The sequence below is a fragment of the Mauremys reevesii genome, linkage group 10 (assembly GCF_016161935.1).
Source record: "Mauremys reevesii isolate NIE-2019 linkage group 10, ASM1616193v1, whole genome shotgun sequence".
Taxonomy (NCBI): Eukaryota; Metazoa; Chordata; order Testudines; family Geoemydidae; genus Mauremys; species Mauremys reevesii.
This window is the reverse complement of record NC_052632.1, coordinates 80,169,561-80,184,200: the sequence shown is the minus strand read 5'-3', so window position 1 is coordinate 80,184,200 and position 14,640 is coordinate 80,169,561. Positions and strand designations below refer to the sequence as shown.

Here is a 14,640-nt window from a genome sequence, read left to right as displayed (position 1 = left end):
AAACCAGCCCAGGGGAAGCGACAGGTTCCTGGCTCCCTCACCTTTCTAGGTGTCCCTCTCGCTCGTCCACCCCAGGGAATTAATTCGAGCCCTTTCCTTGTCAGTGCTGCCCCACTGGGAACAGACACCAACGGGTGCGTGTGTGGTTGTCGGATGGGGACGGGGAGGGAGAGAGGGAGTTGTTGTCCCATGGTTTCCAGCGTGATTAGACGATGTCAGTGTCAAACTATTTGCCGTGTCTCTGACAACATACCAGGATTAGGCGAAAGTCTAGCAATGTTCTTGCCTGCAGTGGAATAGTTAGTGTCAATACAAGAATAAATAGGAACCCGTGACAATCTGGTACCAGCCCTCAAGTCATTTCAGAACCAGACGCAGGGATTGCAGAGCAGAACTGGGGACATGGACGTGCTACGTATATAGAAATGTGGCTACCTGTGAAGCGTGAATTTAGCCCCACAAGATATAGCACAAGAAACAGAAATAGGCGTAGCAGCCTTCCTGGGATAACTCGAAGTTAACTTTAAACACGCCCCAGAAACGTCTAACGCATGACCTATGGGTCATGGCATGGACTAGATTTTGCAGGGATTTGTGTATGTTATCCAGCTCATTTATAATGTCCGCATAGCGTGTGTATGCATGTTATATGTTTGTGGATGTACATACACACACACAAACACAGAGATCTCACATATATACATTATACATTGTGTATACACGCAGAGAGAAACATGGTCAAAAATCCTTAACCATAACAACACAATGTAATTTTACACTTTCCCTGTTACTTAAAAAGGGACCAGATACGAATATTTTACCAGATACAATCTCAGGGTGCGATTCTTTAATGGTACTAGCAGTTTAATACCCTGTACATAATTTTTACTTTAATATTATCTGAACACTTATAATTTAGCAGAGTTTCTTTCTTTCTTTCTTCTCTGCTCTCAAGATTAGTTTTTCACACAAAACTCAATAAAGAGGATAACGATTTAAGGAACATTTTCAATTTATGGGCGGATCAAAGACCAACAATGGAAGGAGAACAGAGAGAACCTCAATGTTTCAAAAAATAATTTCAAATTCAGGAAACGTTTGAAATAAACAGATTCCTTTAAAGTGAAACGACTGTTTTCAAATCCACTGATTATTTTGCTTTTTTACTTGAAAAAAGCAAGCAAGCAACCACAACAGAATAGGAAGAGAAATCCAAGCAGATCTAACCCTTTGGTAAAAACTCTCCCTTATAGCTAACCAAGAATGGCAGTTGGATTCTATATTAGCAGAATGAGTTTGTCCTGAAGAGAAATATTATTATTATTATTTCGAGCTGGAATGAACCAAGCTGGGGCGAGCAGCAGGGCCTTTGACTGGACTGTTCATATTCCTGGAGGTGGCACAAATACAGCGTCCGTTCTTCTGCAAGTTCCCAAAGGACCTGGGCAAAGTTTTGGAAAACACACCAGAGTGTGAATTCCCTGAAATCCCCAACGTCTGGAAATCAAGATCTGCCGTTTATTGTAAGGAATCGTGCATGAGGACAGTGTTTCAACAGCTAATCGCCCCACGCCCCGCTCCCGCTATCACTGTAGGTTCACGAACAGGAAAATATCTTACATTCAAAGGTTTGTGCACGGTCATGTTTCCTTTCTGTTGATCTGTTGGAGATGAGTGAATCTCACTTTCCCAGGGCAGGTATAATACTGAGGGCTACAGGCGCACTACAACCAGGAAGGAGGAAAGATTAAAGAAGGCAATAGGACAGAGAAGCGCCAAAAGATACAGATTTAGCAACAAAACGATGTTTGTTTCTAGAGAGCAGCCCTCCAAACGGAGCACTTATTCGAGGACATTAATTAGCAGCTCCAGGGGTTTGTCTATACACAGAGCCGGGGTTGCAATTAGCGGTGGCTTTTTGTTTCTAAATTCGGCGTTGGGACTTGTGTTAATATTTACTGTCGTGTTTAAATAAACGACCCGCCTAGTTTTTCTGTTGCACAGATGCGAAATGCACTGGTTCCGGAACCAGCCGCTTGAAGCGTCACCGTAGGCATCCGTACTTTAAAAATAACGATTAGAAAGAAGGCGATTTGTGTGGTACATAGGAATGAGCCCAGCTTTTCCTGCAGCGCTGGCATGCACTTTACATTCAAACTTTGAAAAAAAAAAGTAATTAGCCACCCTCCCCAACACACACACACACACACACACACACACACCTCTCTCTCTTTGTAAACAGGAGTCGCCCCCTGTGTAAACACACATCAGACCGTCGCACCTTTCAACCTTTAAAAGATCAATTCATTCGCGTTTGGCTTGATTTCTCCCCTGCAATCAGCAGCTGGACGGATCGATACATTTTCACCAGGGAAGCTTTTGCAACCGGGCGATCTTTTTTGAAGAAAAGGGCCTGAAGCTGCCAAGGTCCGGTTTCTAGAGAAAAACTGACCCTGTCCATTTTGCACCCAGAGACACGCCAGAACCACTCTCTCTGCTGATCCGTTTCGCACTCCGTGCTAATCAAGTTCTGACTCTTCGCTGAGTTTCTCCTGGAGTCCTGTGAGTGTAATTAACTGAATTTAAGCCGCAATCCAGGTATAATTTAACCCTTCATCCTCCTGCCAACTCGGCTAGGATGCCAGCGTTGCAAATGGCCCCTCTGACACACATTTAACCTTCCAAACGTCCCTCGACACATTTTTCCTGCAGTCTACACGCTGCATTGCAGCTTTCTTATGCAAACGTCGTTTCTGCGGATGTGATCATTGGTAACCCAAGGGTAATATTCTTCAAAACCTGCATTTTCAGCTTACTCCTAACAGCGTTTCTTATGGCTACTTTATCTTCCAATTCCAGCACAGCAGAATAGATACTTCACCTCTTCCTACATATCTTATATCCAGCTCTTTTTGGTGGTTGGGGGTGAGGCGGGCAGATGTGATGAGTTTGATTTAGGAAGGGTCTACAATTCTCAGTAAAACATACTCTCACTCTGAAATCGACAGGTAACCCGCCCCCGTGTAACACACACACACACACACACACACACACACACACACACACACACACACACACACACACACACACACACTACACCGCAACGAGCACAGATCAGTGGCTAAAACCAGGGACTCTCGCAACAGGAGGGAACAAACCATCGTTTGCTCTCTTTTCACTTGTGTCGATGAGGATAAAAGGGATGCCCTCCTTAGCCTGGGCATGCCTGGAGCTGGGCTCCCTGCCCGCCCGTGTCAAGGGCACCAGCAGGAGCGCCACTGAAGAGTCCCCCAGGAATAGAATTAAAGTCAATTCCGGCCCCCGCGGAGCAGAGGGGGACCCCGCTTTCTGGAGGCGCCGGGTGCTAAGCCAGCCTGCAGCATTTCGAGCCTTTGCAACTGAAACTACCGCTCAGGGGATGCAAAGAACTAAAATGAATCAAACCAGCCCCTTCCCCCCCCCCCCCCAGCAAATCAATACATTCTTCAAAACCTCCGCAGGTGACTGTACTCCTCCTGCAGCGGGAAACCAAAAAGGAGCCACACAACAGCCAACCCGCCCCTCGCTTTACAGGGGGGGGGCTCATTGCCTTCCTAAGAGCCAAGCAGGACACGCGCGGGAGCCCACAGCCACGAGCTCTCACGTGGGGCGCGAGGCAAACCATAATAACGGGGGGGGGGGGAAAGGGGGACGCTGTCTCTTTAAGAGCGGAGGGGGCGGGGGCAGGGATGCAGATGAGAACGGCGCCGTCCCACCAATCGGGCCGGGGGCGGTGGGCGGGGCCGCTCGCCCTCTGCTTAAAGAAACTTGTGGCCAGGGGCCGGGGGTTCGCATTGGAGCGGAGCGCGCCCGGCCGGCCGCGGTGGAGCGAGAGGGAGGCGCAGGCAGAGGCGCGCAGCTGCGGCACATCTGGGGCGCATCTGGCCGGCGCTGCTGCATCCCGGGGAGGCGCCCTGCGCCGGGACGGGGACCCTGCTCCCGCGGTCCCGTGCCCCGGGTGCCCCCAGCGCATCCCCCACCCCCATGCTCACCATGACCGAGGAGCACGACAAAGCCCTGGAGCCGCCCTGCAGCCCGGCGGGCACCGCCAGCTCCATGTCCCACGTGGACTCGGACTCCGACTCGCCCCTGTCCCCCGCCGGCTCGGAGGGGCTGGGCTGCGCCCCGCCGGCCCCCGCCCCGCGCCCGCCCGCCGGCCCCAAGGGGGAGCCGGCCGAGGTGGACGAGCGCTTCCCCGCCTGCATCCGGGACGCCGTGTCGCAGGTGCTGAAGGGCTACGACTGGAGTCTGGTGCCCATGCCCGTGCGGGGCAATGGATCGCTCAAGGCCAAGCCCCACGTCAAGCGGCCCATGAACGCCTTCATGGTGTGGGCGCAGGCCGCCCGCAGGAAGCTGGCCGACCAGTACCCGCATCTGCACAACGCCGAGCTCAGCAAGACCCTGGGCAAGCTCTGGCGGTGAGTGGGGGGCCGGGCTGGGGGCTGCACGCCGGGAGAGAGCCTGCCTCACACACCCGGCCCGGGCACGGCTTGCACGCGCGCACACACACGTGCACATCGGCACCACACGCTGCAGACAACATGCATCGTGCACACACGTGCCACACACAACCTACCCACATATGGCCCAGGCACGGCTTGTGCAGGCACCAGGCACCTACACATCACGAACAACCCACATACACATGCATCCAACAAGGAGGCATGCACCACATGTGTACCATGTGTGCACCACACACAGAAGGCATCACACTGTGTGCACGCTACATGCGTGATGCACCCACACCGTGTCCACACACACACACAGACTGTGCTCACACACATGCACCATGCACACACCCTCCTCAACACTTCGTGTCTGGAGTAGTTTTTCCCAGCACCATACTGAGAGGGGGGTGGGGGTTGTGACCAGACACAAGAATCTAGTGAGTGAAAGTTAGACCGTTTTACTGTAGAATTATAGACTCTGAAGATGCAGAGGTCCCAGGGGTTCATCTCTACTTCAGGGCACAGTTGTCCCCCTACAGTTGCTGGTGGCCAAGGCCAAACTAGTTTGAAAAGTCTCAAAAGACGGGGCTTCTACCGCTTCCTTTCTTTGGAGATGCTTGGACAGAGTAATCATTGAAGAAAGCCAGAGAATGGGACATGAGACGCAGAATGGAGAGTCCCTACCTAAGGACCTGTGATATGTTAATAAAGGAGCTCACTGCTTCCCGGAGTGCTCAGGGGGTCTGGGTTACAACGGTTGCACTTTAGAGTAAGGGGTTTGTTTTAGTCCCGTTTTGTGCAGCAGGGGAGAATTGTCTGTATTGGTACAAAGACAGGATAGAGGGACTGTCCCAAGAACTCAAGGGGCCAAAGTTCCCTGCAGCTACCTTGTTCCTGAACAACCGGACCTAGAGCTTTCTTCAGTAATAGTGGGGGAAATATCCTAGTGAAAAGCACCAGGAGTCCTGCTAGTTGTAGGGCTTTAGATGAGTCCAGAAGGTTAGATGCTGTTGGAATTTTTCAGGCTGGACCTAGCTGCGGGACACAGATCTCTCAAGCTGGGGAAAAAGAGGGCACTGAATTGTCTTTTATTGTAAATTTCTTCCCCTGACCAAAACATTCTTGTGAGACTTCGGACAATTAAAAATGAACTGATTGCGATTGGGCTCCACGCATAGCAAAGGACAAATGATGAATCTATCATTCAGGTTCTGGGCCCTCTTACGAAATACTAAGAAAAGGCCTAACTCTAAGACGCCAGTCAGATTTTTGCTTCAGTGAAGCATTGGTCCAGTCCTGCCCCTGTTTAAATAAGCGAGAGTTTTGCCACTTTGCTCCTATCAAAGTCAGTGAGAGTTTTGCCACAGCCTCCTATGGGAGCAGGATTGGACCTTCCGAGCATTCCTGGCTTTGGATGAGACTAGTGACATGAACAGACAAACCAAATTCATTCTGATTCGGCAGGAATGGCCAAAGCTGGGGTAGATTGTTCCCCATGAAAGGACGTGTCTGTGATGGTTGCGTTGTAGTTCGCTCTCAAACTTCCAGACTCTTGAGTCTCTCTTCAGCAGAGCTGATTGCTAATGAATGAACTGGGTGCTTCGTGTGGCTGCCTTATGGTAGAATTCACTGCAGTCCAGAGCAATGAAAGGACTGTTAAAAGAAACTGGGTGCAGGATTCTTCTTGGCGCCCCGCATCATAATTAAATACTTCTGAGATTTCGGTCTGTCTTGCTCCTTTTCCTCCTCCAACTTTTTACGGTGGGTGGATTCTCTGATTGTAGTTCTACAACAAGGAAATGTTTGGGGGTTTTTTAGCTGTAACTTCACAGTGGCTTTTTTGTAATATTTGTCTTGCTCGTTTGTATATTTAACCAACTTTACAATGAACTATGTAATGCAATTATACCTTTTATATTGTTTTTAATAGACAGCTACTGTTTTCATACTTTTTTGTTCTTTCTACACAAATTTATTTATATACTCAACATTTATTTTATGTTTAACTTTATTTGTCTAGTAATAATAGTTTACCGTAAAACATCTAGTTGAGAAATTTTTTGATGCTTTCAAATGCTGCCTTTGGCAAGTCAGACTATAGAAGCTTTTTCTTTGTCCATCATAGATTTTTTCCTTAATTAGTTATTTACGATTACACACAAAGAGAAACATCCTGCATTTGTTCTGATGAGCAGTATTCCGACATTAAACAACTACGGTTTGAGTATCGGCAGGAAGTTTTCAAATAGGAGCTCCAGAGGAAATAAAAACTTTAAATGAAATAGGCTCATTTATATTGATTGGTTCTTCGCAAGCGACAAGCACTCAAACAGAACTGGAGATGATCAGAAATGATTAAGTCGTATTAGTGCAGCATGATTTACATGTGAAATATAGCAATAATATTTAGGAGCAGGATATGGAATTAAATTTAAAATAAAAAACAGTGTTTTGCCCTGTTATCAATATCCAGAGAGGAGGCTTTAACAGCTCTTTAGCTGATATTTGGAATACATGCAACAAGTAAAACAAATTATACTTGTTACAAGTGAAAACTTTATTTTGTGATTTTAATTTATTGGTTTCCTGAATCAATGCCTGTAAGCTAGAGATAGAAATGTTGGAAAACATGATTATAGGCATTTGTAGTTTGCTTTTTAAGCAACATATAATTTACTATTTTTTTCCCCTCTTAAAATATAAAACAGTTTGTTAAGTGAAAATGAGAAACGTCCCTTTGTGGAAGAAGCTGAGAGGCTCAGGGTTCAGCACAAGAAGGATCATCCGGATTATAAATACCAGCCCCGGAGGAGGAAAAGTGTAAAAGCTGGCCAGAGTGATTCTGATTCGGGAGCCGAGCTCAGCCATCATGCAGGGAGCCAGATCTACAAAGCAGACACAGGGCTAGGAGCTGTCGGAGATTCTCACCATCACAGTGATCACACAGGTAAGGAGTCTGGATTCTTACTGTGTCTTCTTGAAATTTGAAAAGATTTATTATCCCAGTAGAACAGTCAGGTTCTGGAATAAACAAAAGGGAAAATTCCTGCCTTCACGCCTAGCTCTGATAACGCTTCCACACACACTTAACTACTGCAAATAGCTCTTGGAAGCCTGCATGTGTTTGCAGGATTGGGACCTTACAATGGGATACTCTAAGCAGTTCCCTTGAACACAGTGGAAGGTCCCAGATACCTTGGTGATGTGTGTGATACAGGAACATCCATTGACAGGGCTGAATCCTATTGATTAGAAAATAAACGAATCTATATTTTCAAACTATCACTAATGTATCAGCAGGGTCAGGGCGGGAGGAGAGTTAACAGATATAATCAGAGTTAGTTATTGGTAACTTTTTGAAGATGCCTCAAGAACAAGCCCTAGAGATCAAGACTAATTCGATTCCAACCCTTCTGGATTCTGAAGTGGAGCTTTGAATTGGCAAACTTTTAGTGTTGACAGATTCCAAAAGTATTGCTAATGTCCTGTAATTTCAGACGTGTTTGTTCTCTCTATTATGAATCCTGTCTGTGAGATTTTCCTCCCCCGCTCCCTTCTCTTTAAGTTTGCACTAGTATGGGTTTTTATATACAGAATAAGAGTTTCATTTACTGCCTTGTAAAGAAAGTCTGAACCATTTCCATTGACGTGAAACTCAGTTGCATTTTCTGGTCAAGGAATTAGTTTTAGATGTCTTTGTCTCTCCAAAGATTTCGTGGAGTACTTCTGCAGTAACCTCACAAAAGTATTAAACTTGGGCTCAGTGGCTACTGAGTCCAGTGCAAACATAATCTGCAGCTAGTGTTAATCAACATAGTACCAATGAAGCCAGTTTATACCAGCTGAGGATCTGGCTCAGTAGCTATGGTGACATCCGCCCTTCTTTAACGTGTTTTCTTGATACAGTGTTTTATTTAAAGATCCAGTGTTTGATTTCTGAATAGCTAAAAGATGATAAACTGCCTGTCCTCCCCCCAAATAGCCATCAAATCCTTTAATTTTAAAAATGTGTTTTTTGTCTTTTTAGGGCAAACTCATGGACCACCCACCCCCCCTACCACCCCTAAAACGGATCTTCATCATGGGAGCAAGCAAGAGCTGAAACATGAGGGGCGCCGCCTAGTGGAGAGCGGCCGTCAGAACATAGACTTCAGCAATGTGGACATCTCTGAACTGAGCAGCGAGGTCATTAATATGGAGACCTTTGACGTGCGTGAGCTTGACCAGTATTTGCCACTGAATGGCCACTCCGCCATGCCCGCTGACCACGGGCAGAACTCCTCAGCAGGGTCTTACGGCCCTACCTATTCCCATTCAGCCAACGGCACCAGTGGAGCAGCCCAAATTTGGACTCACAAAAGCCCATCCTCGGTGTCCCCTACTTTAAATGAAACCAGCCAGCAGAGACCACACATCAAAACGGAGCAGCTCAGTCCAAGTCATTACAGCGACCAATCCCATGGGTCTCCAACTCACTCCGACTACGGTTCCTATAGCGCACAGGCTTGTGCCACCACGGCTTCGGCCACCACAGCGGCTGCCTCTTTCTCCAGCTCGCAGTGCGACTATACAGACCTCCAGAGTTCTAATTACTACAACCCTTACTCCGGGTATCCGTCCAGCATTTACCAGTATCCGTATTTCCATTCCTCGCGGCGCCCCTACGCCACACCCATCCTGAATGGCTTGTCCATCCCTCCCGCTCACAGCCCCACTGCTAACTGGGACCAGCCGGTCTACACAACCCTGACGAGGCCTTAGAGGACGGAAGGAGTCTGAGAGGTCTTCCCAAAACTATATGCACTAATGAAGGAATGAAGGAAAAACAAAGTGGAGTGCTGTGGCAATTTCCTAAGTGCCTGCTAAGCCACTGGGAACACTCTTCATTGTGACTGGATGTCCGCTTGCTTCGAAATCTCCCAACTTTTAAAAGACAGAGTTCTATTTTTCTTTAATGAAAACAAACCCTATCGGACGGAAAATTCCTTTTGAATAAATGAAGGACAAAACTATTTGACTCCTCTGTGAGGACTGAAGCAAACTTATTAGTTTTGAACATCTGAGTGCAAAAATGGAAAAATGTACAAGACTTTAAGGGTCTATTGCAATGTGAGATACGGACCAACCTTGGAGGCAAGAACTCACTAGGACCAATTAATATATAAAAAAAATTTCAGCTATTCCATATAATGATCTTGTGGGAACATATCTGAGTCGGCTAGGACCAACCAATTAAATGTCTGAGGTGTGTTTTTTAGTCGAGTTCTTCTAAGCAAGGTTTGGCGTAGTTAACATTCATTTTTGGTTTTTGGAAGCTTAAAAGTGTTTGGGTTTTTTGTTTTTTTTTGGAAATCTGTTTAATATGTATTTATGTTCTGTATTTTGTCTTTTTAATTAATGAAGTAATTTTTGTGTACAAAGTAGAATTTAAAAAAATTTAAAGATGGGGCAGAGGGAAGCATAAAAAAAATAGTGGAGACGATCCAATAAAATGGTGTTATGAGTATATATTTTTTAACCACTGCAGAATTGTGTTTGAGAGAGGGGCTGAAATAATCGATATGTCACACACAACCAGTCACGAATGTGAAATTGACACACAAATTTAAAACAATAAAAGGAAGGGTGTGGGGGGTGGAAAAGCAAAGTTATGGGCTTGGTGCAAAAGTTACTAATGAAATTCAACGGCTAAATGATTGGAAAAAGGAGCAGGACCGTGGGGATTTTCCTTGCCAGCTGCTTTCAAGATATTATATTGGATTTGAAGGCATCACTGAATTTTTGTACACTTTCAGAACCAAGGCTAGTTTATAGAAAGGTGTAATTTAATGAGAAATTAGTCCACATTAATTTTGTCTTCTAGGGACCAGATGTCATCCATCAAGCTGTGAAACTAAAACCTTCTCCACTAAATTTTTTTAGGTACTTAGTTTTAGACTAATATTCATTGATATATTTCTACTTCTTCCATTGTATGCTGAGCATATAATAACCATCTATTTTATGGTAACTTGTGCCTTTTAAAAACTTTGTAAATCTTAAACACATTTCAGAGGTTATCTTCTTTTTACCTTTTCTATGTTTCCTACTCTTTTTCTAAAAGTATTTTTTGCATATTTCCTTTTAGGGATGTGGGGGGGAGGGAAGTTACAGAAAACTCATTTTTATGCAATCTATTTTTCTGTATAAAGTTTGAAAGACTTCAGCTGTTACTTATCTGTTCTGTTCACTAGCTTCTGACTAAGCAATGCTAACTTTTGTACAGATCAATTTGATAAAATTAAAAAATTTTGCTTTTTATCAACCATGTGTTGTGTTTTTTTTCATTATATTAAAAAAAAGAAACTTGGAAAACAACACTAGAGAAAACTGATTTAATTGCAATTAAAGTGAAATAACATTGACCAGGGAATTCCCCCCTCTCCTCCTACCACTTTACCAGCATTTAGAGAAGATGGGTCTGAGTCTGGAAATCTTTACTCAGTTGAGTAACCCTTTCTCATACAGAGGCATCCAAAGGGTTTCAGTGGAAATACTCACACGAGTAAAGATTTGCAAGATTGGTTTTAAACCAAGGTCATTTTGTTCTATACAGTATATAGGAATTTTAAAGAGTAACAGATTTTGTTGTCTGCCTGGTGAGCTCTTGTAAATACCTCTTAATTACGATAGCAACAAAATTATATGTTCCATGTAGTGGTTTTTTTAAATACAGTCATTAAAACAGTTACATTTTGTGACTTTTTTATCAAAAAAAAACCAAACACATTTCAATTTGGTACTACTAGTTTAGGCAAACTGGAGCTTAACTGGGAAGAAGGGTTTTTGAAACTGTGTGGAATTCACAAAAGTTTCTGTCTGGGAATCACAGAAACGGGCTATAGACTTGGTTTCAAGGCAACCCTGGAAAATCTTTTAAACCAGGAAAATAAATGTGATGACAATTAATGAACGTAGAGAATATTAATAAAGTCTGTGAACAACAGAGACCCAAAGTGAATTTGCTGGTTGCAGTATCTGCCAAGAACTATCTTGCCAAAGCATCTGTAACAGGACACCATTTTCTCTGTGCTCATTTACAAAACTGCTGGCAAAATTACTTTATTACACTGCAAGCCAAAGTTCTTCTGCAGCTTTAGGAAGAGACATCCCCCCCTCCCCGCCCCCTCCTGTTTACAACACGAGCTTCAAGCAGAATACTAGCTATTGTTAGCACTGAGCAAGACCGATTATTCAACTCTACAGCAAAGAGATACAGTACTTTCCTCCTATAGTTACCTTTAAAAAAAACAACCACATAATAGGGTGGCGACGTTTGTGCTATTCATATTACAAACTGCAGGCCCCAAACGTCTCCTCTTGTAGTCAATGGCAAAAGCCACCAGGATCAGGCCCTCCACTTTAAATAGAGAACTTTAAAACGTGTCTATGTATGGCCAGATCCTTATAGCTATGAATCAACATAGCGCCACTAGAGTTAATAGATTTGCTCCAGGGGAAGATCTGTCCCACAACATACAATTGACTCTGCCGAGAGCTTGGAAAGCCAATTAAATTCATCCTCTCCTCCCCACCCCAAAACATGCAGTCATGATATGATTCAACCATTTGTAAGTGGCCAAGAACAGAGGAATGGGCGCACTAGGAACATTTGGTCACAAGGACCCAATCCTGCAAAGTGCTGAGCATCCTAAAGTCTCACTGACTTTAAGGACATCTAAAGGGCCTCTGCTCTGTGCAGGATTGGCCCCAACATATAGGCCCAAGGAAACTCAACTGGTATCTTTGTGGTGTAGGTGAAAGTGACTTTGGTAATCTGAACAAACACACACCTGCCCTACACAACTTAACTCCGATGTGTCTTCTATTGTGCTTCTCATCAGTAGATCTCACAGCACTTCACAAAGGAGGCCAGTATCATAATGCCATGTTACAGATGGGGGACACTGGCACAGAGAGGATAAGTGACTTGCCCAAGGTCATCCAGCTGGACAGTGGCAGAGCTGGGAATTGAACCTAGGTCTCCTGAGTTCCAGTCCAGTGCTCTATCCCACAGGCAACGCTGCCTTATGTAGGACTAGATGCTCTGTTTAACTTTCTCTGCCTCCACTTGCTCCCTTCCTATGGGTATATTTTACTATCTGAAAGCACAGCGGTGACTTTCTGGCATTGAAATACATCTCTGGAAACTCTCTACAGTTTGAGTCAAATCCCTTTGACTGTGACAGAAATCATGTTTTTTGCCCAATCGTGGGATATGAGCTTCTGCCTCAAGTCAAGAGGGGCAGGGGTATGGCTTGTAGGGCACCCAGGCACATAGTAAAAGACAATGGACAGGATGTTATAGCACAAAGTCTGTTTTGCACCATGGCTGGTGAAACAGCGATCGAGGACTCGTCAGAAATTACTTTCTGTGCTGCTACAGATTGCACTATGCTCCAAAGGCAACGTTGATTCTCATGTAAACTACAAGAAAGAACACCTGTGAAACACTAAAACAGGGAAAGCACCCATTAATTCGACATGGTATTTAGGGCCAGGTTCTGAGGCCCTTACTCCAGTTCATCCCAAGAGCAGTCCTATTGAAATCAGTGCGGCTGACTGTGGAGTACAGTTCTACTTCAAATGAGCCAGGGTATGAGAATCTGGCCCCTTACAAGGTAAAAAAACACAGGGCCAAATTCATCTTGTTTGTTTCAGTGTCAGAGATGAATTTGACTACATTAGCTAAACAGACCTGTTTACAGAAATGCATGTTTTTAATGTAGTCCCAAAAGTTTTGTTTTGGTTAAAGTTTGTTGCATTAAAACAAGCCACACAGATTCCTCCTTGAGAAGGTAACTCACCTTTAGCTCAAGCCTATGTTTGAGCTGAACATATTACCCATGTCTCTCAACTAATGGGTGATGTTGGCTCAGATCAATGGGAGTTTTGCCTGTATAACGGCTGCAGGAGCAGGTCATCAGGTGTGAAATTATAGCACGCCCCAAAAGAGAATGACATCACAGCAAATATTGATTGGCTGATGCTTTGACAACATTCTGGGAAGACCCATCTTCTAGAGAAAGACATAGATGGGGGGTTTCCAGACATCTTGGCTCCCCCCCCCTTTTAGTCTATTTCTAACCAGCAGAGCCAGGAAAATGCCACCGTTTTTCCACAAATATTCATTTAAATAAATTTGTGTTGGGATGTGTTCTGGGCCTCTTTGGTATTCGGTTTCCAAAAACATTTCACAGACTGAGTTTAGCCTCACTAATATTTGCAGGAGGCAAATTTCAAATTTATACTCATGAATATTCACACCCAAAGTGCTTACTATGAGTTATGGTGGCTGAGCTCCTCCAAGGGATTTAGGCACTTAAGTGCCATTGAAATTAATGGGCGTTAGGCACCTAAATATCTTTGAGTATCTGAGCCACTTATCTATTCAAGGAGTGAAACAATACCGTGTGACTTACATAACCAGTCATAATTTACCAATGCAGCTCTAATTTTGAATATCTAATACTGAATATTTATATCAAACTCTTCCTGGTCAGCCCAGAGAGTCAAAAATATTCACACCACATAAAATTCAAAGAAGTTGCAAGCTGGTTGTTCGTCAAGCTGCTAGACAGTCTAAATTCATGGGATTACTTGCTTATTCCTAGTGAATTATACAAAATAGTATATTCAAATGGCTACTTTTCAGAGACCCGTACCTAGACTCACACTCAGAGATATAATAGGCACCTTTTATTTTCCTCGGAAAGCTCTACTGATTTGTGGTTTATATATATTTTATTCAGATCTTCCTTTTATCTCATCTTACATGCAAATGCAACGAGCAGAAGTTACTTGGACTGAGGCAGTAGTTCAACTCAGCTCTATGAAGACCATTGTCTACCTAGAGCCAAATTCTGACGTGGGTTACACGGCTGTAATTCAGCCACTCCACTGAAGTCAGTGAGCTCAGATGTAACAGAGATCAGATTTTGACCTCAGGTTATCATCAATAAAGAGTTCTTGAGTTAATCACAGGAAAAAACAAGATACAAGTTCCTCATTTCTTTGTACTGACAATAATGAATGTTTGCTATTTTATCTGAGCTGGACAGAATGTACCATTAAGTAAGAAAGAGGAAATTAGTTTTAGACCATACCCACATTT

General features: G+C 44.4%; 1 protein-coding gene across 1 annotated transcript; it reads left to right on the top strand.

Annotated features, from left to right (window-relative positions):
- Window positions 1-3,847: 3,847 nt before the first annotated feature.
- On the top strand, window positions 3,848-10,570 carry SOX8 (SRY-box transcription factor 8). The gene is made up of 3 exons (XM_039493394.1): window positions 3,848-4,457; window positions 7,196-7,434; window positions 8,515-10,570. Exons 1-3 carry the CDS (start codon window positions 4,024-4,026, stop codon window positions 9,246-9,248), a joined length of 1,407 nt encoding a protein of 468 aa, XP_039349328.1. The 5' UTR covers window positions 3,848-4,023; the 3' UTR covers window positions 9,249-10,570.
- The last annotated feature ends 4,070 nt before the right edge of the window (window positions 10,571-14,640 follow it).